The 23,641-nt window shown below is 43.0% G+C and overlaps 1 protein-coding gene across 8 annotated transcripts in view; it reads left to right on the top strand.

Moving 5' to 3' along the window:
* fat1a (FAT atypical cadherin 1a) overlaps nt 1–23,641 on the top strand; it is an 80,070-nt gene that overhangs the window by 3,636 nt on the left and 52,793 nt on the right. For all 8 annotated transcript variants that reach the window (XM_083532630.1, XM_083532634.1, XM_083532632.1 and 5 more), the window contains exons 2-3: nt 107–3,453; nt 17,550–17,864. In XM_083532630.1, coding sequence (XP_083388756.1) covers nt 135–3,453; nt 17,550–17,864 — 3,634 coding nt within the window. In that variant the 5' untranslated portion in view covers nt 107–134. The remainder of the gene's footprint in view (nt 1–106; nt 3,454–17,549; nt 17,865–23,641) is intronic.

Here is a 23,641-nt window from a genome sequence, read left to right as displayed (position 1 = left end):
TCGAAGAAGTTATTATAGATTTCGCTATAATTAATTAGTTATAGTTACATTTATAAATAGCAGTTTGAGACACCCTTTTCTGATATTTCTCTTCCTTTTTTGGCAGGTGGTTTGGTGAAGAGAGCTCTGCAACCATGCAGACCCAGGTGATTTTGCTGCTGGCTCTGCTGCTGCTGTTCTTGTGCAGCAGCGCCCGAAACCAAGGGCTGGATGCAAAGTCTGTTCCACGCTTCACCCATCTTATTTACAATGCCACCATATTTGAAAACTCTGCAAAGTCTGTTCCACGCTTCACCCATCCTATTTACAATGCCACCATATTTGAAAACTCTGCTGCTAAAACGTACTTGGAAGGCCCGGTCAAAATGGGCATCTACAACACGGACCCTTCGTGGGAAATACGGTACAAAATCGTGTCAGGTGACAACGAGAACCTTTTCAAAGCTGAGGAATATCAACTGGGGGACTTTACCTATTTGAGAATAAGGACCAAAGGAGGCAGCAGTGCCATTCTTAACAGGGAGGTCCGAGACCATTATTTGCTCACAGTTAAAGCTGTGGAAAGGACCTCGAATGCAGAGGCACGAGCCCGAGTCATGGCTCAAGTACTGGATACTAATGACCTCAGGCCCTTGTTCTCTCCCACCTCTTACACTGTATCTTTGCCGGAAAACACAGCGATCCGCACTAGCATTGCTAAGGTCACGGCGACAGATGCGGACATCGGTACGAACGGAGAGTACTACTACAGCTTTAGAGAGTGGACGGACATGTTTGCCGTCCATCCCACAAGTGGGGTGGTGAGCCTAACTGGAAAATTAGATTACGCTGAGACAAAGCAGTACGACTTGGAGATATTAGCAGTAGATCGCGGGATGAAGCTGTACGGGAGCAGCGGATTTAGCAGTATGGCTAAACTCACGGTACGCGTGGAGCAGGCTAATGAAAACGCTCCGGTCATCACAGCTGTCACCCTCATGCCCTCGGATACGGACAAGGACCCAACGTATGCCATAGTAACCGTCGAGGATGACGACCAAGGAGCTAATGGCGAGATAGCGTCTCTGAGCGTGGTAGCGGGAGACCCTTTGCAGCAGTTTCGAGCTATGAGAACCAGTCCCGGCAGTAAGGAATACAAAATTAAAGCAGTAAAGGAAATCGACTGGGAGAGCCAGCCATACGGTTACAACCTCACTTTGCAAGCTAAGGATAAAGGAAGCCCACCGCAGTTTTCCTCAGCGAAAGTTATACACATCACTTCTCCGCACTTTAAAGTAGGGCCCCCTAAATTTGAACAATCTGTTTACAGGGCCAATGTAAGTGAATTTGCTCCACTGCACACTCCTGTTGTGATGGTAGCAGCTGTGCCGAAATATCCCCAATTGAAGTATGCTTTCAAACATAAATTGTACAAAATTCCCTTTGCAATCAATTCCGACACTGGCTTAATTACAACAGCTGGACCCATCCATGCTGACTCTTTACCACACTATGAATTAGAGGTAATTATTAGTGACAGAAAAGCAGCCGCCAAAGTTATTATCGATGTGATTGACGTGAACAATAATGCCCCAGAGTTCCAGCAGTCATCTTATAAGGCCAGTGTTGATGAAAACATGCCAGTCGGCACCAGTGTTTTAACGGTAAGAGCCACCGATTTAGACAGTGGTGAAAATGGCTACGTCACATACAGTATTGCTAACATGACTCCCCAGCCTTTTGTTATTGACTACTTCACTGGTGTTATTAGTACTTCAGAACACCTCGATTACGAACTGATGCCCAGGATTTATAATTTACGAGTACGTGCATCGGATTGGGGTGAACCATTTCGACGTGAAGTCGAGACGCAAGTCACAATCAGCCTGAGCAACCTGAACGACAACAAGCCTCTGTTTGAAAATGTGGATTGCCAGGTAACCGTGCCCAGAGATCACGGCACCGGGGAACAGATCACAACCGTCTCCGCCATTGATGCTGATGAACTTCAGCTGGTCAGGTACATGATTAAAGCTGGCAATGACCTGGATCTTTTTGAGTTAAACCCAAACTCAGGGGTGCTGTCCTTAAAGCAGCCTCTGAACGAGGGCGAAGCAGCGAAGACATCCTTGTACAGCTTGCTGATTGTAGCCAGCGATGGGGAACATGGAACATCGCCAATGTTTTTGAATATAACTGTTGTCACGCCACGTAAGCCTGTTCAGTCCAAGTGTGTGGACACTGGTGTGGCTACAATGTTGGCAGAAAAATTGCTACAAGGCAGTAAAATCCACAGCCAAGTGGACACAGAAGACTTTTTAGACCTTCATGCTGTCAATCGCCTTACACCTCAGTTTGCAGAATCATTCCCAAGTGTCGTCGAAGTCAAAGAAGATCTTCCAGTCGGGGCTCGGATCGTCCATTTGAGCGCCTCCGACTCGGATACTGGTTTCAATGGAAAGCTGGTTTATGTCATATCTGGAGGTGACACAGAAAGTCGCTTTGTAGTTGATATGAATGATGGCTGGTTGAAGGTATATGCACCGCTTGACAGAGAGACATCTGATCATTACACACTAAACATTACTGTGTACGACCTCGGAATACCTCAGAAGTCTTCGTCACGTCTGCTCGACGTCAAGGTTACTGATGCTAATGATAACAGCCCACAGTTCCTACAAGACACATATGCGGTGGAAATAAGTGAGAACACGGCTGTAGGGACTGAAGTCATTCAGGTTGAAGCCAAAGATAGAGACCTGGGAGATAACAGTGTTGTCAGGTATTCTATCTTGGCAGACACAGGTCAGTTTGCTATTGATGAGGAGACTGGAGTGGTTAGGGTCAAAAAGCCGTTGGATCGCGAGGTTCAGGCTGAGCTAGTGCTCAGGATTGCGGCCCGTGACCAGGCTACCGTTGAACCTCAACTTGTGTCGAGTGTGTCGCTTAAAATCACACTTGAAGATGTGAATGACAATCCTCCAAAATTTATACCTCCAAGTTATCAGGTAAAAGTCCGTGAGGATCTACCTATCGGTACTGTTATTATGTGGTTGGAAGCTCATGATCCCGATGCTGGAACTTCGAGTCAGGTACGCTACAGTCTCGTTGACAGCAACGATGGGAAATTTGAAGTGGACAAACTCAGTGGCGCTGTTCGCATTGTACAGAATCTGGATTATGAGAAAAAACAAGTTTACAATCTCGTAGCAAGGGCCAAGGACAAAGGCAAACCAATTTCTTTATCCTCCACCTGTCACATAGAGGTGGAAGTCGTGGACGTGAACGAGAATTTACATCGACCGTTGTTCCCGTTATTTGTGGATAAGGGATTTATCAAAGAGGACGCCCCGATCGGAACATCGGTCATGAAAGTGCCCGCTCAGGACGAGGACAAAGGAAGAGACGGAGATATTCGCTACTCGATCCGGGATGGATCTGGCCTGGGAATCTTCGCCATAGATAAAGAAACCGGTGAGTTGTTTTGTTTCGCTCCTTCCTCATGGCTGCTCAGGGTGAGATTGGATGTGAAATGTTTGCGAGCGGTTGTTCTTCATAAATATTTCATGAAGCAGATTGCTTTTGCATCAATCCACCCGGTGATATGGGCAAATGTTGGTACTGCTCAGCAAGAGGTGGGTTTAATTTCAGAAATCAGGTGCATATGCAGTCGTCCTGGCGTTAAGACAGTGTTGAGATGCAATTTCGAGTTTTCCAGCTTAAGGAGAGAGAATTGATGGCAGGAACAGATGGAGCAGCTGTCTTTCAGACCTGTCGTAAACATTCCAAACTAGTTGCTGAGCACTTCCCCCCACTTCGCTGCCAATTCACCACACACCAACACTCTCAACCTCCTACATTTCTTCCTCCTTTTCTTATTTTCGATCTTTATTCCACACAAAAGCTTTATTCTGGTCTGGGCATCAGAGCCAAACGCATATTTAAGATCACTGCTCTACCCTATTACTATTTGATAAAGGAATTGCTTATTGAACCAAACCCAATTTCTGTTGCAAAAAGTCAAAACCTGACCCCATTAGCACCACACAAAGAATGTATTTATACCTTACTCAGCTGGTCACTGTGAGCACCTAGGCCAAAAAAGCTTTAAAATAAGCTGTCTGGAATGCTAACAGTTGCTTGGCACACCACATCTATGCAGTGCTTCACTCCTCTTATTTTATTATGCACAGAATTTATCTTTTATACCTTTAACGTGCTCTTCTTACCATTTTTTTTCCCTTTTTGAAAAATGTGTTTCTGCTCTGTGGGATACATAATGAATGTACAAATGGGTCTGTGAAATGATCATAAATAAAACATTAAGAGGTTTATGCGTGTACCAAGCGCTGTCCTTTGGAAAAGTTCTTCCGCGAAAACTCTCTAAAATGTATTAAGTGCTCGTTTAGGCGAAGGTGATGCGGGGGACTTCATTAAGGAGGGTAAATTAGACGTGGCTGTTAGGGAGCTCTTTTGGGAAATCTCACTTTGTGGAACTGGTAAATTTAGCATGACAGGATGCGCTGCTGCTTCGTGCCCTACAGGACCATCTGCCAGTCACTGTGCCTGCCCAGTATCATGAAATATTGTTTTGCCTCCTTCAGTAGGAGCTTATCGATCAGTTGTTGCGTCTGAGTCACCAACACACTGGGAAAGATGGAGAAAATCGCTGTGAATTTGATTGTATTGGCTAGAAAATAAACCTTCACAATAGGGCTGTTGGAGATAAAGTAGGCTTTATAAACGTCTTCTTTATACGTGAGCCCAGAGACACCTTGGATTGGTTAGTGTAGATGTGATTGACAGAAGGGAAAGCATAATTTCACTCCCACCCAGACAGCATAATAAATTGCCTTCCTGGATAGGAGCTTGCACTTGTCCACCTGACAAAAAGGCACCTCTTTCCATTTGTACCCCAGTTCGAAGCCTAATGAAACTTGTTTTGATTGGACCTTTTTGCCATATCTTCCATCTTCCCCTCATCTATTAGATGCTAAATGGTGTGAAATAATTGCTAGGACTTAAGCGCACTACCCACCGACAGATCCCAGCTTGATATATTTAGCCAGCTGTGACACCTGAGAAGTAGCCTCGTTGGCACCGCGTTTTAACCCTGAAATGTTGCAGGTCACCACCTACCTGACCTGGTCTTCTGCCCTCTGTGACCTCGGAAATCTAGAAGGACCAGCAGGGATGGAATTGTCTTGCACTAATGTCCATTGTTGGGGGTCGTGACTCGAGCTGGTGGCAATGTAAATATGCATGAACCAAGAACACCTCCCTGTGGGACGCAGATTAGACGCGGAGGGGGGTCTGAAAAGGAAGTTATAGTAAATGGGTTTGAGATTATATCAGCCTGGATTGTGTGTGTGCTAGGGATTATAGTATAGTAAGGTGTAGTATGGTATGGTAGCTCAGGAACTGGTAGCTTAATGGTTAAGTTATGGGACTCTGGATCAGAAGGTCACAAGTTTAAATCCCAACACCACCCAAGCTGCCACTGCTGGGCTCTTGAGCAAGGCCCTTAACCCTTAAATACTCGGTTTCAAGTCTCTCTGGATAAGGGCATCTGCCAAATGCTATAAATGTATACATCTGGTTTTGTGGAAAGGATGGTATATATTTGTTATGGAATTCAGGGTGGTACGTGGAACTTCTCAGAACACCCTGGCATTTACTATTTTTCTACGACAGCATGAGTGTTTTATTACTTACATGCTGACCAGCTGGTGTGTCATTTGAATCTCTCCACAACTCTGTGTTAAAGTAAGCTTTAAATCTGATAGAATCAGACCATTAGTTGTTTAAAAACAAAAGCAGGCATTAATGCCGTACAAACCGGCCCACTTACTTATAGCAGAATGGCACGATTTCCTTTGGTCTCGTCCCATCTGGGACTGGTTAAACATACTGCACCTTTCAGGCTGTGCGGCTTTTCCGCCTCCCTGCTTTATTTGCATGCTTGCTCTGCCCATTCAAGGGTGGAGGTTTTTTTTCTTCTTTTTTGTTGAGGGGGTATTGCCAAAAAATAATTAGCTTGAAAGGTGCACGCCACCCAATTTCCTATTTTCCTCTCTAGTCTAGCATCTCATTAATGCTAGCTTTACATCTGTGGCTCTTTTTCGGCGTTCTTCCCTCAGGGATGTGTGGCTTTTATATTTAGTCTGGCCATCTATGTAGTTTAAAATAAAAAAAAAATAATAAAAAAAAACACTTGCCTTTTCCAAACCACTTAGGAACTCAAGATATTTTTTCTTTTTGTTTTTTGTTCCCCGAGGTTTCCTGCGTTAGGAAGAGCTTGATATTTTGTCCCAGTAGACCTGAGATAACTTTAGCCAAGCTACAAAAACCCAAAATTGTTACTCTCAGATGCGTCTGGCTTTTTTTATTTTTGTTTTTCGCCCTCCCGAATACTGCCAGCTGTAGGCGTTCGGGAGATATGCTGAGTTCCTAAGTGTGCTTGCAAGCCTCCGGCAGCGATGTTTACTGTCGCCAGATTGCACAAACATGTTGAGCCTGAGCGAGACCTCTCCATGAGAACCGGGGCTAATTTCAGCCCTGCTTAGAGCGTATGTGTGAGCTCGAGTTAAAGAATTGATTTTGTGTGCACGTCGAATCCTGAGTATGCGAGTTAATCGAGGCTGCAAACACTCGCACAGGATCGAGGTTTTGCCACAAACCCGATTGATGTTGCCAGAAAACTGCATTGTGCTTTTGGTGAGCTTTTTTGTTTTACCACTAAATGTCCTTGTGGCTAAAGACTGCGAGGCTCAATGTCACAAATCACAGCAGAGGCAGAAAGACTTGGTTTACAAAAGCCGATGGCTAAACCGCACCGCCGTGTCTGGAATCTGCTATATAAACTCAGCTAGGGCAAATCTGCAACACAAACTCGGCTAGGGTAAAAGCAACCCTGAGTTCCGTGTCCCTCTGTGCTGTTCACACCGAAGACTTACGACGCCAGATCTCATCAATCTCACCTACATGTCCTAGATTAGCATCCGCCGGCCACCTGTTCTTTGTCATGCTAATCATGCAAAGTAGCCAATTCTTCCAGTTTTTGCGCTAAACGTTGCACATCTTGCAATATCATTTGGCACAAAGGTAGAATTCTGTTTTTTTCTGAGTAAATGATGAAGCAGTCCACTGTGGTGCTTGACATCGTGTTTTTCTTCGTTTTTCCTGTCAGGTATTAGGATTTGATCACGAATTTCATGAAGAATAACATTCTGATTGTACTCACTGATGATTGTGTCCTATTGTCTTCTTTTCTTTTCTTTTAATCTTTGTTTTTTGACTAGCTTTGACGAAGGAGCCTATCTAACGAAGGCAATTAAAATCATTGTGTTTGCATTTTATTGGTAATCTGGACCTAATTGCTTTAGTAAAGAATGCTAGGATATCTATCTATTCAAATATACACATATATTTATATATATATTTATGGTACAACTTCGTACTATTCATCTACACATCCCCAAATTGTGAAACTTTTCCTTTTTCTACACTATGCAAAATTAATATTTGTGTGTAGAAAAAAAGAATCTAATTGTAATTTAGAAAAGGCTCTAATTGTAGCTCGGCTCCCTTATACGGTGGTGTTGGAGGTATGAGGTGACCCGCTGTGCTTCATACCGAGAGAAAACATTCAACACCAGAAAACTGTTCGTTTAAAAGCACAATTATGCAAAAAGGTCAATTTTCACAATTCATTATTGGCGCATTAACAAAAAAAACAAAAGGCGACCCTCGGAAGCGGAGGTTGTGAGGTTTATTAAATGTGTTTTTCTGTTTCACGTGACCCCCCTCTCCTGCCCCTCTCGACGGCGGGCGAAAGCATGTACACCCGATAATGACTCTGATTTGTATTTGTTCAATAGTCTTCGGCTTGTTGTTTTGCTCTCTTATGTGGCGTGTTATGAAGTAAGTGGTAGGGTTAGGGAGCAAATGAAAGCCTCCTGAGGGGGACAAGCCGCCTTTTCAAAAGAGAAAGAGTGAGCCGGCACGTGTTCAGGCCGAGTCGTTTAATCGACTCTCTTCTGCTTTCTGTTTGTGGGTTTTAACGCAGCCTGCCCTTTCGCAGAGCGGATAATGTATGCACTGCCCTTTCTCTGGCTCGGCGAAGGGGCCACCGATCGCCAGGCATGCCGTGACAAAGCACCTTAGTGTGTAATCGAAAACAAGATTCCCGATCCCCTTCGCCGCGTCCTTTCCGTTAGAGGTAGAAAATTCAACAGTGATGCCAGATAACAAAAAAATGCGCCCCCTGCTTTGCCTTGTCATGTTTGTCTTTTCTTGGGAAAGAGGTATGAGCAGGAAAATCATGGTAAAGAAAAGAGGAGTGCAAAAGAACGAAAAACTAGACCGAGGTGAAGGACGCATCTAGTTGCCTCAAGATTTACCACTCTTTCATTCTTTCCCATCTCGTTTTTCTTTTTCTTCTCTCCCATTCAGCTCCTCCGTCCGTTTTTTTTTCCTTCCCCTTTTTGGCGGGTCACGTGACCTCGACTCCACACAGTCTGTGCTTGGGCCACGTTGCCGAGGCGACGGTGCTCAGGAATGCGAAGGGAGCCGGAGATGATTGCAGGGTGCTAGCATTGGGAGTGCTTATTTTAGTCTTCGCGTAGGTGCTTCACTAAGGTTATGCTAATGGGCCTTAACGAGGGCTAATTGATTTGAAGTGCCTGAGTTTGTGAGCTATATATAAAAAAAAACTAGAGCGTAAAGTTTAAAAAAAAAAAAAAAAAAAAAGCTGTAAAATTTTTGTTGCTCCTGAAAAGCATTCCTGCGAGTTTAGATGCAGTTTATTATCCTGGTATATTTTCTCCTAACAGGACCCACTAACTCATATAATTAATTGATACCCACAATCCCGCTGTACTCTTTAGGCCATGGTTCAGTGCTTGGCAATGAAAATCCCCATTATGGCAGATGGCACTCTGCCGCTGGAGCTCATTCGCCACTTTGATGTCACACTCTCCAGAACGTAACGAGAATCGAACGTGAAAGCAGCGATGGCAGAAATAAACACGGCCAGCTCCCCAAACTCGAAAAAAAAATGGAGATTCATCTCTTCACAAAGTGCATGTGACTGCACATCAGTTAACAGACTCAGGGACCAATCAAATTGAATCAGAGTAATTGCTTCAATGTCTGATCATTTAGAAATGAAGAAAAATGCGCTGTATTCCACTCCTTGAACTTTCTCTTTCCTTTCGATTCTGCACCTTGATGGTTAGTGTTGAAGCTTGTCTCTCGTGTAAGTCTTGGCATGTTTAGAATGTTCCTCCCTATTTAGCTGTGACTTAATTTGGCTCATCACAGCCAGCCACAACACTGCTGGGTGCGATTCAGTGCAGCTGGGCTGCAGACGACGGCTAAAGCACACGGTTGCGCCGCTTGTAGTAATGCCTGTATAAAGATGTAATTAGGAGCAGAGTCAACAGTTCCACATCTGGCTTTTGAACTGAGCGGCGTTCCTATTCCCCCTGTTTTATTGGCAAGCCACCCTTCCACCCCTGCCACAATTTTAAAACGCCTTTGATCCCTTCCTCACAGAAATACTCCGAGGAGTGTCGGCTTATAAATAGAAAAGATAGCGCAAGGGGGGGGTGGGGAGTGGGGATCTTTCAAAATGTCAACCCAGCGCCCCTTTGAAAAACGTTCTCGCTTTCCCCACCATCTTATCACCTTTTCACGAGAACAGAGAACAAGCACTTTAGTATAACCCTTATGGACTAATACTGCGGGTAACACATAGTGGCGAGGGCAGATCGTCACTGGCCAGCTATTTCACGCTTCATAAAAATGTTGTGATAGCAGAAGACAAGCGGTTGCTATCGGAGGACAGGGTCCAGAGCTCGGATTGGATTCTAGCCCTTAAATAGTCGCGTCAATACCAAAAAAAAAAGTCTGGCTCTTATTAGCACACCAGTTCCAAGGCCATTGCAATAACATTAACTGGGCTCGGACAACAAGGTCTGTCTGGTCAGGTCCCAATAGGACCTCTCAACTGAAAGTAACAGGATAAAGTCGGCAGAAGAAACAGTAAAAAGACAGGGTCCCACCAGGCATGTTCTAATTGCATCACTCCCCGTTGTTCATTGAGGAACTTCCCTTTTCTACACCCACACTTGTTTCTTTATCTTACGCTTCAGGTCGACACACTTTCATCTTTTTCTTCTTGTTTTAACTTTTAATAAGTTTTTTTGCGAGGCTTCCTGTACTGGGGCTCGGTTTAAAACCTACGCTAATGCCTGTTGGTTTGTTGCTTAATGGAGGTTAAGGGTTATTTTTTCCCCTCCCTCCCTACTATTTTGAGATGATGAGATTAGCGAGACATGTAGAGCGAGACATGCTGCTCTGCTTTGTTAAGCCCGTAAAATTATTCCATTCCTCCGGTTTTCCCCCCTCTGTCATTTTCCCACGTGGCCAGCTGTTGCTGGCGCTTGGCGGTGTACAGGAGGCACGGTCAACCGTGAAGAGGAAACGGGGTGGTCAGCTAGTCTCCAGAGGTTTGCTGCCCTATAATCGCTTGTGCAGGATGCTCATGAAGATAAGATTGTGTTCAAGGCGCACAATTGTTAAAGTCATCAGCCACTGGAGTTGATAAACACTTCCTCAATCCGCACTCCAAAGCTGATAACCTTGGCAATGCCACATGGGACGTTTTTTTTTTCTCTCTCAGAGCTGGTTGAAAGAACCATCCCGAACCAACCCTAATACCGGATTTCTATAAACTCGTATTGTATTTGCATGCAAGACCCATCTATTTTTCCCTCTGATAAGTCATGCTGCTGACAGTCGGCCTATTTTTCAAAGCATTCCTCAGGATTTTATGTGGTTATAAAGCAAAGTCAGTGGCAGTGCAATCTCGGAAGGCCCGCTCACACACTCCAGAAAGTCTTTCCTGCCCGAGTCAAATACTGCTAAATGTTTTACACCATTAATCTTGAAAAGAGAAGGCATGCCTTTTTATAGGTGGTGCAAAACTCTGGGTTATGATTTAAGTTTAAGACATCGAGGCAGAGGGGGCTGGGGGTACCACGGCAAGATGAAGCCTGTGTTGGGTTACCTTTCACGATCTTTCTGCTCCTGTGGAGGAATTTGAGCTATTCCTGTGGTGTAGGGAACAACTAAGGTGCACAGAGCGAAGGAAAATTATGGGAAAGTCTGTCGCAACCTCGTGACCTCGAGAACCTTCCGGAATGCAGGAAAGATGAGCTGGGAATTAACCAAGCGAGTTCAAAGGCAAGGTCTGACTGCTGACATGCGAACCAGAGGAAAAACACACATAAGTCGCATTAAGTTCACATCTGTGGTATTTCTGAGGCATTGTCTCTTCTGTCTTTACTTTATCTTTCCCCCCATTGCTTCATTCCGAACCAGAGGGTACCATGGACGTTGAGGATTGCTTTAGGATTGACTTTTAGCTGTAACTGGTGGTTGCCTCGCAGGCTTAAAGTTATCGTTGCTTATTACACGTTGTACCCTGCCATAAAAAAGGATGATATTGCCTGGGATTTCACTCTTAACTCAGTACTATATGAAAACGAACGCGAGAGGATAAACAGGATTCGGCATACCGTAATCCCCTTTTGACAACCCTGCTAATCTTTTCTGGCTTCCTAATTTAGCAAGAGTGCCAGCTTTCTTTTTTTTGCACATATGCAATGCGATTCTGTGCAGCTGATGCTTCAGGAGACGTTCAGCTTTCGTTTTTTTTCCACCATATGCCAGATCTGAGCAGAGAGCGAAAGTTTTACGTCTCCAGTCGGGAGCTTCCTAAAGATGTCAAGATGTCCACTTTGCATTCCCACATTCTCGTCCACACTCGGCCTTTGGAGGTTTTTTCCTTTCAAAGCTCGAACTGCCATTTGGAGGATGTCGGGTTGGTGTGTGACTTTGCGTGTGTGTGTGTGTGTGTGTGTGTGTGTGTGTGTTCGTCGCCAGCTCAGCTATTGTAAAAGTGCCACGAAGGCGCCAATTAGGAAACTAATTAAAGTGGACAGACTCCCTTTATCTCACACACACGTGAAAACTTACTGTCAAACAGTCTCTCTCACACACAAACACACACACACACACTTGCGAGGTCGGTCGGGTCGAAACCGGTGCGAGCGGCTTCTTTCATTGTTCACTCAGAAGCTCAGGCGGCTGTGAAAAGTCTTTCCCCAGGGCGAAAAAAAATGGATGGACAAAAGACTGACAGAGGGGGGAAAAAAAGAGAGAGAGAGAGAGAGAGACCGGTCGGATTTCTTTGCCATCGTTTTTCTACACCCTGGGGGCAAATTTCATAACTTCCTCAATACCTTTTTATTTCAAGGGGTGGCTCAGAACCTGTATTCTGCTCAAAGGGAGGAGAAAAAGAACAGTTCAAATGAAATAAACAGATAAATCCTGATGTTTTATTTATATATATATATATAGGCATACATACATATATAGGCGGTTCAGAAATCGTACTCTTCCTCGCTGGCTTTTGAGCTGGATTTTATTATTTTTTTGGCAGATAAGGAATGTATTTTCTGAATTCAGCAGGGGGTTGGAATAAAAAGAAAAGAAAGAAAGAAAGAGCGAATGAAGACAGTGCTCTCACTGGAAATAGGGATTATCAGTGACAATTCGAGCGAAAAGCTGAAGAGCAGAACAACGAGCGGATTTCAGGAGATTAAGAGCAAACATCCACCTTGTTCTCCGCGTTCCTGAGTCACGAGTTTATTCTGTGATTTTATTTATAAAGGTTTGCCCTTTTAATGCTAACAATCATCGCCCTGACCTACATAATAATAATATACAACATGTCCAGCTAACAACTAAAGGCTACCACAGAACACCCTGTTAGCATAAATACAGGACAGGATGCTTCGATGCTAACAGTATGCTAATGGTACACTGTAACACTACATGGGTCTTAGAAATGAAAGTGAAGGTTACTGCAATTATTTCGCTTCTTTTTTTTGTGCATTTAAAGCACTAACTAGCAAAGTTTTACACAAAAGTCACAAAGTTCTCTCAATTATGTCGCGAATTCTCTGTGTACTCGCCGAATTTAGAGCAGAGGGTGAGCTTTCTTGAGAGAGATTTACGAGCGGGAATTCATTTGGTTCGGATCGTTTCTTGAAGTTTTTCCCCTCACAGAAACACTCAGTGCTAGCTAGTTATTCGAGCTAGAACGCAGGCTAGCGTAAACAGATTTCCTCAGTGACAGAGAAAACAACATTTTTTTGAGTCCTACTGCAGATTAGCATAAAAGTCTCGAATCGCAGCGGCTAGAAATCCAAAAAGAAGCAAAATGGTAACCTAAATTTTTGTGTCTACTTGTAATGTTGCAGTGTGTTTGTGCGTATGTGTGCATGCGTGTGTGTGTGTGTGTGTGTGTGTGTGTGTGTGTGTGTGTGTGTGTGTGTCATCTATGCCGAGGGCAGCTAACAGTGAGGCTCTTTTGAGTCAGAGAGACGAGTCTCTCGTGCATATGTCACGGAATGTGTGTGTTTGTGTGTGTGTGTGTGTTTGTGTGTGGGTGTGTATGTGTGTTATCTCAGAGAGCACTCGTGCATGGGGACGTCGGTTGGCAAAGACAGACTCTTTCTCTCTTTCCCTCTCTTTGCCTTCAAGTTTTTTCCACATGCACTTGTTTTTTTCTTCTTCTCTCGGTCTCACATTCCTCTTTGCCCTCTCCCTCTCGCATGCTGGCTTTCTCATTTATTCCTTTGATACTTTTTGCTCTCTCATTCCCTCTCTTTCTCCCCCTCCCTCTCTCTCTTTTTCGGAGTCCCACGGTCGCTTCTCGAGCTCATTGCCATTCCCATCAGAGTCAGATTCTGAGGACTCTATAACACGGAGCATATTGTAGTCAGCTTTTCTTCCTCTCCTCCTCCTGCCTCTGAAATAATAATCGCTTCAAGCTAACCTGCCTTTCTTTCTTTCTTTCTTTCTTTCTTTCTTTCTTTCTTTCTTTCTTTCTTTCTTTCTTTCTTTCTTTCTTTCTTTCTTTCTTTCTTTCTTTCTTTCTTTCTTTCTTCCTTCCTTTTTTTTTTCCTTCAACCTTACCCCGCCCCCCCTCAATCCCGAAACGGAATCAGAGAGCAGGTCATTGAGTTACGGAACTGTGGATAGGCAGGATTGTTCCGGAAACAAAGAACACGGTGTCACTGCTCCCAAAATGTGCGAGACAGTAGGAGCTCAGCAGTTTAAATTATCCGGGTCAAAGTTCAAAGTGCCGCGGCACGGTCGCGATTAAGGAACTCCTGGATCGTTTGGTCTGAAAATCTGAAGCGTTTTATTAAGTTTGAGGTTGTTCATAAAAAACTAGAGGTGGGACGGTTTCCACCCACACAAAATATACAAACACACACAGATGTAAATATATATATTTATATACACACACACACACACACACACACACACACACACACACACACACACACGGATCAGTCGTAACAATATGACCACCTGTCTAATATTGTGTGGGTCCTTTTTTACTGCTGAAACACTTCTGACCCGTCAGGCATCAACAGCATAAACTTCTTCAGCAGTTTGAGCTACAGGACCTCGTCTGCTGGATCGGACCACACGGACCAGCCTTCGCTCCTCACGTGTATCAAGGAACCTCAAGTTCCTTCCTTGGAACTCGCTCAAATCCTTACAAATGCCCATATTTGCTGCTTCTAACACGTCAGTTTTGAGGACAAAATGTTCTCTTGCTGCCTAATAAATATATCCACCCACTAACAGGCGCTCATAATCTTATTATGTCATAATGTTACGCCTGATTGGTGCATATATATATATATATATATATATATATATACACATACACACACTCACATATCCATACAGGTAGACTTACATTGGAGATGCCGCTCCTATGACTCTATCATAACTTGTCGAGACATGGCCTCACCTACCATAATTATACAGTACATCATTTAGCGAAACAGAGCAATTTATATTACCGTAATGTATAAACTATATAGTATATATGTATGTGGCAGCGGGAGCGTGGACAAGCCCCAGTTCGAAGCTTCAAATATTTATAGTTTTGTCGTTTCGCCATCGTAAGACCGGAAAAAGGCGACCCAGCGTACCATCGTCAACCATACAATATACATATATACAAAGTAACTCAAATAGAACGATTTATTTATTTGTTTTATTATTACTTCTTTATTAAGTGCAAAGTTCCGATTCTTTCATTATCTTATTATTATTATTTATTATTCTATTATATCATTATATAATAACACTTAAATAAACATATACATAGTCACTTGTTTGTAAATAGCAAGAGTAAGATTTTTTGTTGTTTACTCAAATTATTAACTTCATTTAAAGTATAGTGGATTATATTATATTATATTTATATATGTATTTCTATTTCTATTATTTCTTTAATCAGTATTTATTATTATATATGTTATAAATTTAGTAATGATTTTCTCCTGAGATATCGCCACTAGCCTTTTTGTGTTTTTGTGCGTTCACAAGTTGAAACTTTTGCACGTTGTTAGATGTCAAACTCACGTCTCTCGGTACGTAACACGTTTATGTGGAACAGCATGGAAAAGTTAGACGCTGTTGTCATTTGCTAGCGAGGAACACGGAGCGCTGATACATCGTCAAAGAAAAGAGAATCGTCAGCGTACACTTTGACCAGGGAGTGCCTTATTAGCACACACACACACACACACACACACACACACAAACAAGGTGGACATTTATTCTGGACCACAATAAAATAATTAACTTTTTCGAATCGCTCCAGGTAACGTGACACCGCACTGCTCTCGGGCTGCACTAAATGGACGAGAACAAAGACGAATCAAAGTTCACTCCACTCCCTTTTCTCTCTCTCTCTCTCTCTCTCTCTCTCTCTCTCTCTCTCTCTCTCTCTCTCTCTGTGGATTGCCATTTACTCTCCGCTGTCTCCGCCCCTCTTCGTTCCTGGATTGCTGTGAATAGGTGCCTTGTTGACACAGCTGAGAGCCAAATGGCCTCCAGCAGCTCCGGTGAATCTTTAACCCCTTACATTGTGTTAGAGTCGTGACCCCTCCTTCAATTTTTTTTTTTTTTTTAGTTCTCTTGCCATTTTCTTGCAGAAAACGGTTTTATCTTTAGCTTATGGAAACAGTTTCAGAACCTTGATTTCTCATTACGTGTTGAATCGAAATGCACTATATGGACGAGATTTTGTAGACACCTAAGCATCTAAGGTCCACATTTGCTGTTAGAATGGGCTCTACTCTTCTTGTGGAGATTTGTGCTCACTCAGGTCCTGATGTAGGTGAGGAGGCCTGGGGTACCGTTCCAATTCATTCATGTTCAATGGGTTGGAGCTCTATAACAGGAGATCTTCCACTCCAATCCAAAGCAGATTTTCATGGAGCTGGCTTTGTGTGATGGTCATGCTGGAGCAGGTTTGAGTCTCGTGGTTCAAGTGAAGGGAAAACTACATGCTCCAAAGACAATTGTGTACTTATAGTGCATTAAGATCACGTTAGACTCAATGGACTCTTAGTAACAAACTGAGGACAAACTAAATAAAGTTTATTGGATGGATGGATGTATGTATGGATGTATGGATGGACAATTGGATGGAAGGATGGATTCTGTATACAAGATCTTGTTGCACAGAACGCCACTGTTTACCTTAGGGATGCTTTCTAGAGGTGAATCTAAGGTCACACTTGGACGACCATTTGGTGTGGATCTGATGTCACCACCAGCTGATGTTTATGGGTCAATGGGAAGCTGGTCATGTTTGTGTTGGAGATTTAATGACCTAATGAAGGTCTAGCAAGGGGCATGTTTGCTCCCTAAAGTCGGAACAGGTGAGTAAGCGAAGCTCACAGGCTACCGGTTCAGCAAATTGTTTTGTTTTGTTCTGTAGCGACGTGTGACGATTGAGCGTTTTGTTTTTCACCACAAAATTGTATATCATTGTATATAAAACATCTCCATTATAATCGGCTGTTGGTGATGGAACTGCTGGTGTTGCTGTAAATATGCGAAGTAGAAACACCAGAGACCTCAGAGAAACTTGATGTTGTATTTGCGGTTCATGTTGGTGAACGATTGGTTCTTGTAGTTTATCATGTATTAACACCTCATGTTCAGGTGTGAATACTGGATAGTGATTGGCTGGAAGTTCAGGTGTGAATACTGGATTGTGATTGTCTGCAAGTTCAGGTGTGAATACTGGATTGTGATTGTGAAGTTTGCATTTGTCAGTTGAATCCAAATGAAATGTGCTGCTTATAAACACCTGAGTAACATCCAATTTTAGGTCCATCCAGAGTGAGACAGCTATTGTACACATTTCCTAATGACCTGAGCGTTTTGCGTGTGGTGGAACTTATATGGTGCATACGGCGATTTTGATAAACGGCTCGAGACACAAGATGAACTGGAGAAGAGGACATTCAAATGACAAAAAGAATGAAAAACATCATCAAGAATGAACTCTAACAGTTTCATTATTAGTAAAGAAGCAGCCCTGGCTCATGTAATGCACACACACTTTCTCGATAAATCAGAACTCATTGTAATGTTTCTTTTCCTGAACCCAGGTGTGATCCGCACTCTGGAGCTGCTGGACCGCGAGTCGGTGCCGCACTACTGGTTGACGGTGTACGCCGTTGACGGTGGCGTGGTCCCGCTGTCGTCCTTTGTGGAGGTCTACATCCAGGTGCAGGACGTGAACGACAACGCCCCACACACTTCCGAGCCAGTGTACTACCCGTCTGTCATGGAGAACTCGCCCAAAGACGTCTCGGTCATCAAGATAGACGCCTTCGACCCCGACACTCGCTCCAGTGACAAACTGAGCTACAAGATCAGCAGCGGGAACCCGCAGGGCTTCTTCAGCATCGACGACAAAACCGGTGAGTACAGCCGAGCAATACACTAACGCCTTATCGATTTTTTTGAAACAATGTATTGTGGGTGGTAGTAGGTTAGTGTTTAAGGCTTTGGACTTAATCAGAAGGCCATTAAATCACAGCACTTTCAAGCTGCCACTGCTGGGCCCCCTGAGCAAGGCCCTTAACTGCTCAGTTGTAAGTCGTTCTGTATAAGGGTGTCTGCCAAAAACTATAGATCTAAATGTTTTAGCCGAAGTTGGGTGCTTAGTGGTTAAGGCGTTGGACTTTGGATCAGAAGGTTGTGAGTTTAAATCCAAGCCACAAGAAGTGGCCACATCTGGGCCCCTGACCAAGGCCCTTAACCCTCAACTGCTCAGTTGTATAACTAAGATTATAAGTCCAGTGTAATTCACTTTGGATAAGGGCATCTACTGAATGTTGTAAATGTAAGTATATGACCATAATTTGCTTTTCTAGCAAAATAGCCCACTAGCCCACTTGAAGGTAGGGAGCCTGAGGAGGCAGTATTTTGGAGTTTGACTCCAATGGGGGTCCGATGCTCTTTGGTGAAGAGCCGATGCTCTTTGGTGAAGAAACAGCTCTCAGTCCTGCATTTTGTCTTGTTGAAATGGTGTCTGAGTAATAAATGAAAATAATTGTAATAAAAAATAATAAAAATCGTAGTATAAAGTTCTCAGTAAAAAAGAAGCGTGTGTGTGTGTGTGTGTCTGTGTGTGTGTGTGTCCCTTTTAACAGTGTTCTCAGGCCTATCAGTTAGTCTAATTACCTTTATTTATATTAGCAACGTTAGCATTTTGGGTGCAGCAGCCTTTAATTTAGTTCGTCCGATAATGATTAGCTGCAGCGAATATCTCATTTGCGTGAATTCCTAAATGCTGGGTTGTGGTGTGTTTTTACGAGAGAGACAGAGACGGAGAGGAAAAGAGAGACAGAGTTCTCCACCACTCCTCCCTGTCGTCTGGCATGATCTGATCTCACGTCAGTTCAAAGCTAGCGGATTCCAATTCGAGCGCCTTTACACAACCCACACTAACCAGAGAGAGAGAGAGAGAGAGAGAGACGGAGAGAGAGACGGAGAGAGAGACAATGCAGAAATACCATCGTTAACATCTTACCTACTACCACTACTCAGGCTGTGTCCCAAATTACATCCTGTACACTACATTGTTTATGGAAACAGTATTGAAAATGTCTCCCTATTGTTGGTCTACAGGGGCTGTGTCCCAAATCATAACCATTACACCACAATGATCATATAAAGACCAGTATAAAGGTATGACCATCGCTTCGTTATGGGCCTGTCTCAAACCGCACAATCATTACAAAGCTTACATTAATACCACTGAAAACGTCTCACCATTGTCAATATACTGTGGCTGTGTCCCAAATCACAATCTATAAACTACTATTCACATATAAGCCCTCATTACTCTTCGTGGGTAAACGTTTCACTATTCTGTTTCCATTAAGATCAGTGTAAATATCTCAATAACATAAGTCCACTGTGGCTGTGGTCCAAATCCAGACTTACTCGCTATATCAGGATTGCGAAGCTACCCAAACGTCCCAACAATGTTTGTCCACTATGGACACGTGCGAAACAACACAAATTTATTGTCATATAGACTACGTAAAGACAGTTGTATTTTAATTGTGGCTTCATCCCAAATCACACTCCAGAGTCTCCTGTTTGTGTCCCAAATCACAATCAATTTATTACATACGTCGAATATTTATGTATACGTCTGACTGTTACTTCACTATGGACGCGAATCAAACCATACCTCGTTACTGATTACATAATCTCCATAAGGACCACTAAAGCTCACTATTGGCTGTGTCCCAAATCATATCCTATACACTTTACACAATGTCTGCTTAATGTTGCTCTACCTGGGCTGTATCCCAAATCAAAACCAATTCACCCCAATTGTCATATAAAAACCAGTGTAAAAGTGTGACCACCATTCCAATGTGGGCGTGTCTCAAATCACACAGTCATTACACAGCTTACACGAAGACCAATGAAAATGGTTTTTCCACTATTGTCAATATAGTGGGGCTGTGTCCCAAACCACAAGCTGTAAACTATACAAACATCATTGCAAATGGCTTAGCCCACCAGGGCTTTGTCTCAAATCAGAACGTACTCCCTCTCCACAGACCAGACATGGTGTGTGTGGTGCATTGTGGGTAATTTGCTACTTCGTCGTTAGTGCGTCGTGGGATTTCATGGCTTTTAGTGAAGTGATGTGGAGAGATCACTCGAGCTGAGCTAGCACTCTGACCCTGCCAGAGGAGCCTTGCTAGCTCTCTCTCTCTCTCTCTCTCTCTCTCTCTCTCTCTCTCTCTCTTTATATATATATATATATATATATATATATATATATATATATATATATATATATATATCTCACTCTCTCTTTCTCCACTGTGGGAATTTTAGATATTCTCAAAATGGACTCGCTCTGAATATTTCATTCTCACTGTGGGGACTAAGAGGAAGGACATCAAGGTGCAAGTAGGGCTCTTAGTACTCTGTGTGTGTGTGTGTATGTGTGTGTGTATGTGTGTGTGTGTGTGTGTGTGTGTGTGTGTGTGTGTGTGTGTGTGTGTGTGTGTGTGTGTGTGTGTGTGTGTGTGTGTGTGTGTGTTGAAAAAAAAACGTATTGACAGCAGAAGTTTAATAGACATCAGCATATGACATGTGGCCCTTGTGCTCGGGTCAAAGGGGGCGGGGCTTATGTCAAGCCTAACGCAAGTCCGATCGTTTAATGCAAACCATAAATCATGGCATTCGGGCTAGTCTTTGAGCTTGATGTGTGTCTAGCTAGCAAGGATTAGCAAAGTACGTTATCAGAACCCGATAAGTCCGAATTTGATGTATGGGATTATAGCCTAGCTTTTCTTGTTCTGAATGCGGTGCTGCTAAACAGTGCTAAATGGTAACGCTAAAGTTAGCGTTGGGCCTGTGTGTGGTCTGAAGCTTTTTCATACACTCAGGCCAAATAAGGGGATGTCCTTTTCTCGCTCCTTCTCTCTCTTTCTCTCTCTCTCTCTCTCTCTCTCTCTCTCTCTCTCTCTCTCTCTCTCTCGCTCTTTAACTTGGCCCTTCTCCAGGGAAATGAACAGAAAGAACAAAAAAAAAAGAGAGAGAGCGAGAGGTTGAGTCGTTGAACATTAACTGTGTGAGGGAGAGCAGCAAATATGTGGGTTAAAACAACTGTGTGTGTGTGTGTGTGTGTGTGTGTGTGTGTGTGTGTGTGTGTGTGTGTGGAGCTGAGTTTTGCAACAAAAAAAAAACCTTGAGAAAGAGATAAGCGATCTCGTGAATTCTTCCCTTCCTGTAATTCGCGGTGGGTTAAATTCGGGTCCGGAGGAAATTCCCGTCGTCGTATTTTCGATCCCACGTCTAAATCGGATCCGCTGATCGAAATTCCAACTCTCGCCAAAGCATCATCACGTTACACACTTCCTATTTCCCTTCAGGGCATGTGTTATTGTTTGCTTTTTTATTACATTCTACATCTAATTCATGTAAGAATTTGTGCTGGTGCTCCAGATTTGCTAACATGGTTTCTGACAAAATCTGAAATAAATATATATATTTTTGAATGTTGTCTGGTATCGATGCTCGAATTTAGTTCATTTTATAATCCTGAACACGTATTTCTAAGTTTGTTACCTCAGACGCCAAACGTCTTTGCTAATCCACAACATTTCAGCTACGGTTTTTGGACTCAAGATGACATTTTCCTTATTTCTGATTTGTGCAAGTTTTAGAAAATATGATGGTCATGTGTGTTTAGGAGAGATGCAGTGGAGTTTTTAACCAGATTGTTTAACAGGATTTTGGAACGTGAGAAGATGCCTGAGGAATGGAGAAGATGTAATTGTTGCACATAAATTAGCTAAATCATAATATTATTCTTATTTTCAGTTTATTGGTGATTTACCAAAATATCTGAGGTAAATGTTGATATTTTTGGCCGGTTTTCTGCCATTTCCACAATCTACCTGTACATTGGCCATGCTGAATAGCTAAATCTCGTATTTTGGAGTCTTGTAATGGTCAGTTACTAACACATCCGAGGTAAATGTAGACGTTGGAGGAACGTGACACCATTTCTGTGTCACTTCCTTTCTCATTAAGCATTTACATCTTCTGTAACCATGTAATTGTTGCATGCTTGCATAGATAAATCATAATATCCCTCATATTTTTCAGTTAATTAGTAATTTAACATCACATGTGAGGTAAATGTTGAAGTTCCCACCATTTTTGTCATTTTCTTACTTACTGATCGTTTGTATCTATTATGTAAATGTGTATTTAATGCATGCTAGCAAGCTAAAACACAATATCACTCATATTTTTCGGTTTATTGGTATTTTACTGTTTTTGTCAGTTTGATTTCGGTTGTTTCTAGAGTGAAGCTTTACATAGTCCATATAAACTACTAAACAGATAGCTGGATAGCTGCATATCACACTTTGGAATCTTGTATTAGTAAATAACCAACACATCTGAGGTAAATGTTGTTCCCGCCATTTTTGTGTAACCTTGTCTCTAACTGAGCATTAACTTTTCCTGGATAAATCGACATAACTGCTACATGCTAGCTATCTAAATCATGTCACCACTTATGTCTTCTGTGAAGTAATTAACCACATGACTGAGGTAAATGTTGTTGTTCTCTGAAGGAACTAGCATCTTTGAGCGCTCGCTAGTGCTAATCAATCCTCTGATCAATACGAGAATGAGCGATTCGTGACCTTGGTGCCAACAGAGTGATTTTCACTCCTACCCTGGACCTGCACGTCTCGTTTTGTAATTAGAAAAACGTTAAACTGGAAAGCGTTCTTTCAGCTGCTTTTCTTTGGGTAGAGCTCTTCAGCCATGCCTTTATGTTTCCATCAATTTATCATCGAAACAACCTTTCATCTTATACACCTCTTCTCTTCAATTCTTACCTATTCATCTGATTGTGAGATAGTGAGATGAATGATGGTGAAAGATTTGGGGTGAGATGATGAGAGGGTTGATAGTAAGAGGTTTGGTGATGATGGTGAGGGTTAGAGGATTGAGGGTGAGATTGCTAAGGGTAACAGGTTTGAGAGTGAGAGGGTTGAGGGTTATGTGTAAGTTGATAAGTTTCATGGTGAGATGTGAGAGGGTTGATGCTGAGATGTGAGGGTGTTGATACTTAGATGAGAGGGTTGATTTGTGACAGTGTGTGATTTATTTATCAACTAAAATTAGCTTTTTTTTCCCATTGTAGTGAGAGGGTTGGGGGTGAGATGATGGGGTTGATGGATGGCGAGATGGTAAAAGAGCTAAGGATTAGAGGGTGAGATGATGAGAACGGAGATGGTAAAAGGGAGGAGGGTTAGAGGTTTGAGGTTGAGACGGTTAAGGGTGAGATGGTGAGAGGGTAACCAATAGGGCTGAGGGTGCAAGGACAGAGAGATATGTGTGAGATGGTTAGAAGGTTGATAGTGAGAGGGCTGAGTGTTTGAGGATTGAGGGTAAAAGGGTAGGGGGTGAGATGTTGGTGTGATGGTGAGAAAGTTGTTGGTGAGATATTGAGTGAGGGTGAGATGGTGAGAAGGTTGAAGGCGAGAGGGTTAGATAGTGAAAGGGTAAGATAATGAGATGGTTGATGGTTAGAGGGTGAGATGGTGTGATGGTGAGAGTGTTGATAGCGAGAGAGAGAGAAAGAGAGAGAGAGAGAGAGAGAGAGAGAGAGAGAGAGAGAGAGAGAGAGAGAGAGAGA

This window comes from Silurus aristotelis (genome assembly GCF_946808225.1).
Source record: "Silurus aristotelis genome assembly, chromosome: 27".
In the NCBI taxonomy this organism is placed as follows: Eukaryota; Metazoa; Chordata; class Actinopteri; order Siluriformes; family Siluridae; genus Silurus; species Silurus aristotelis.
The sequence above is the reverse complement of the archived record's forward strand: the minus strand, read 5'-3'. Positions and strand labels throughout refer to the sequence as shown.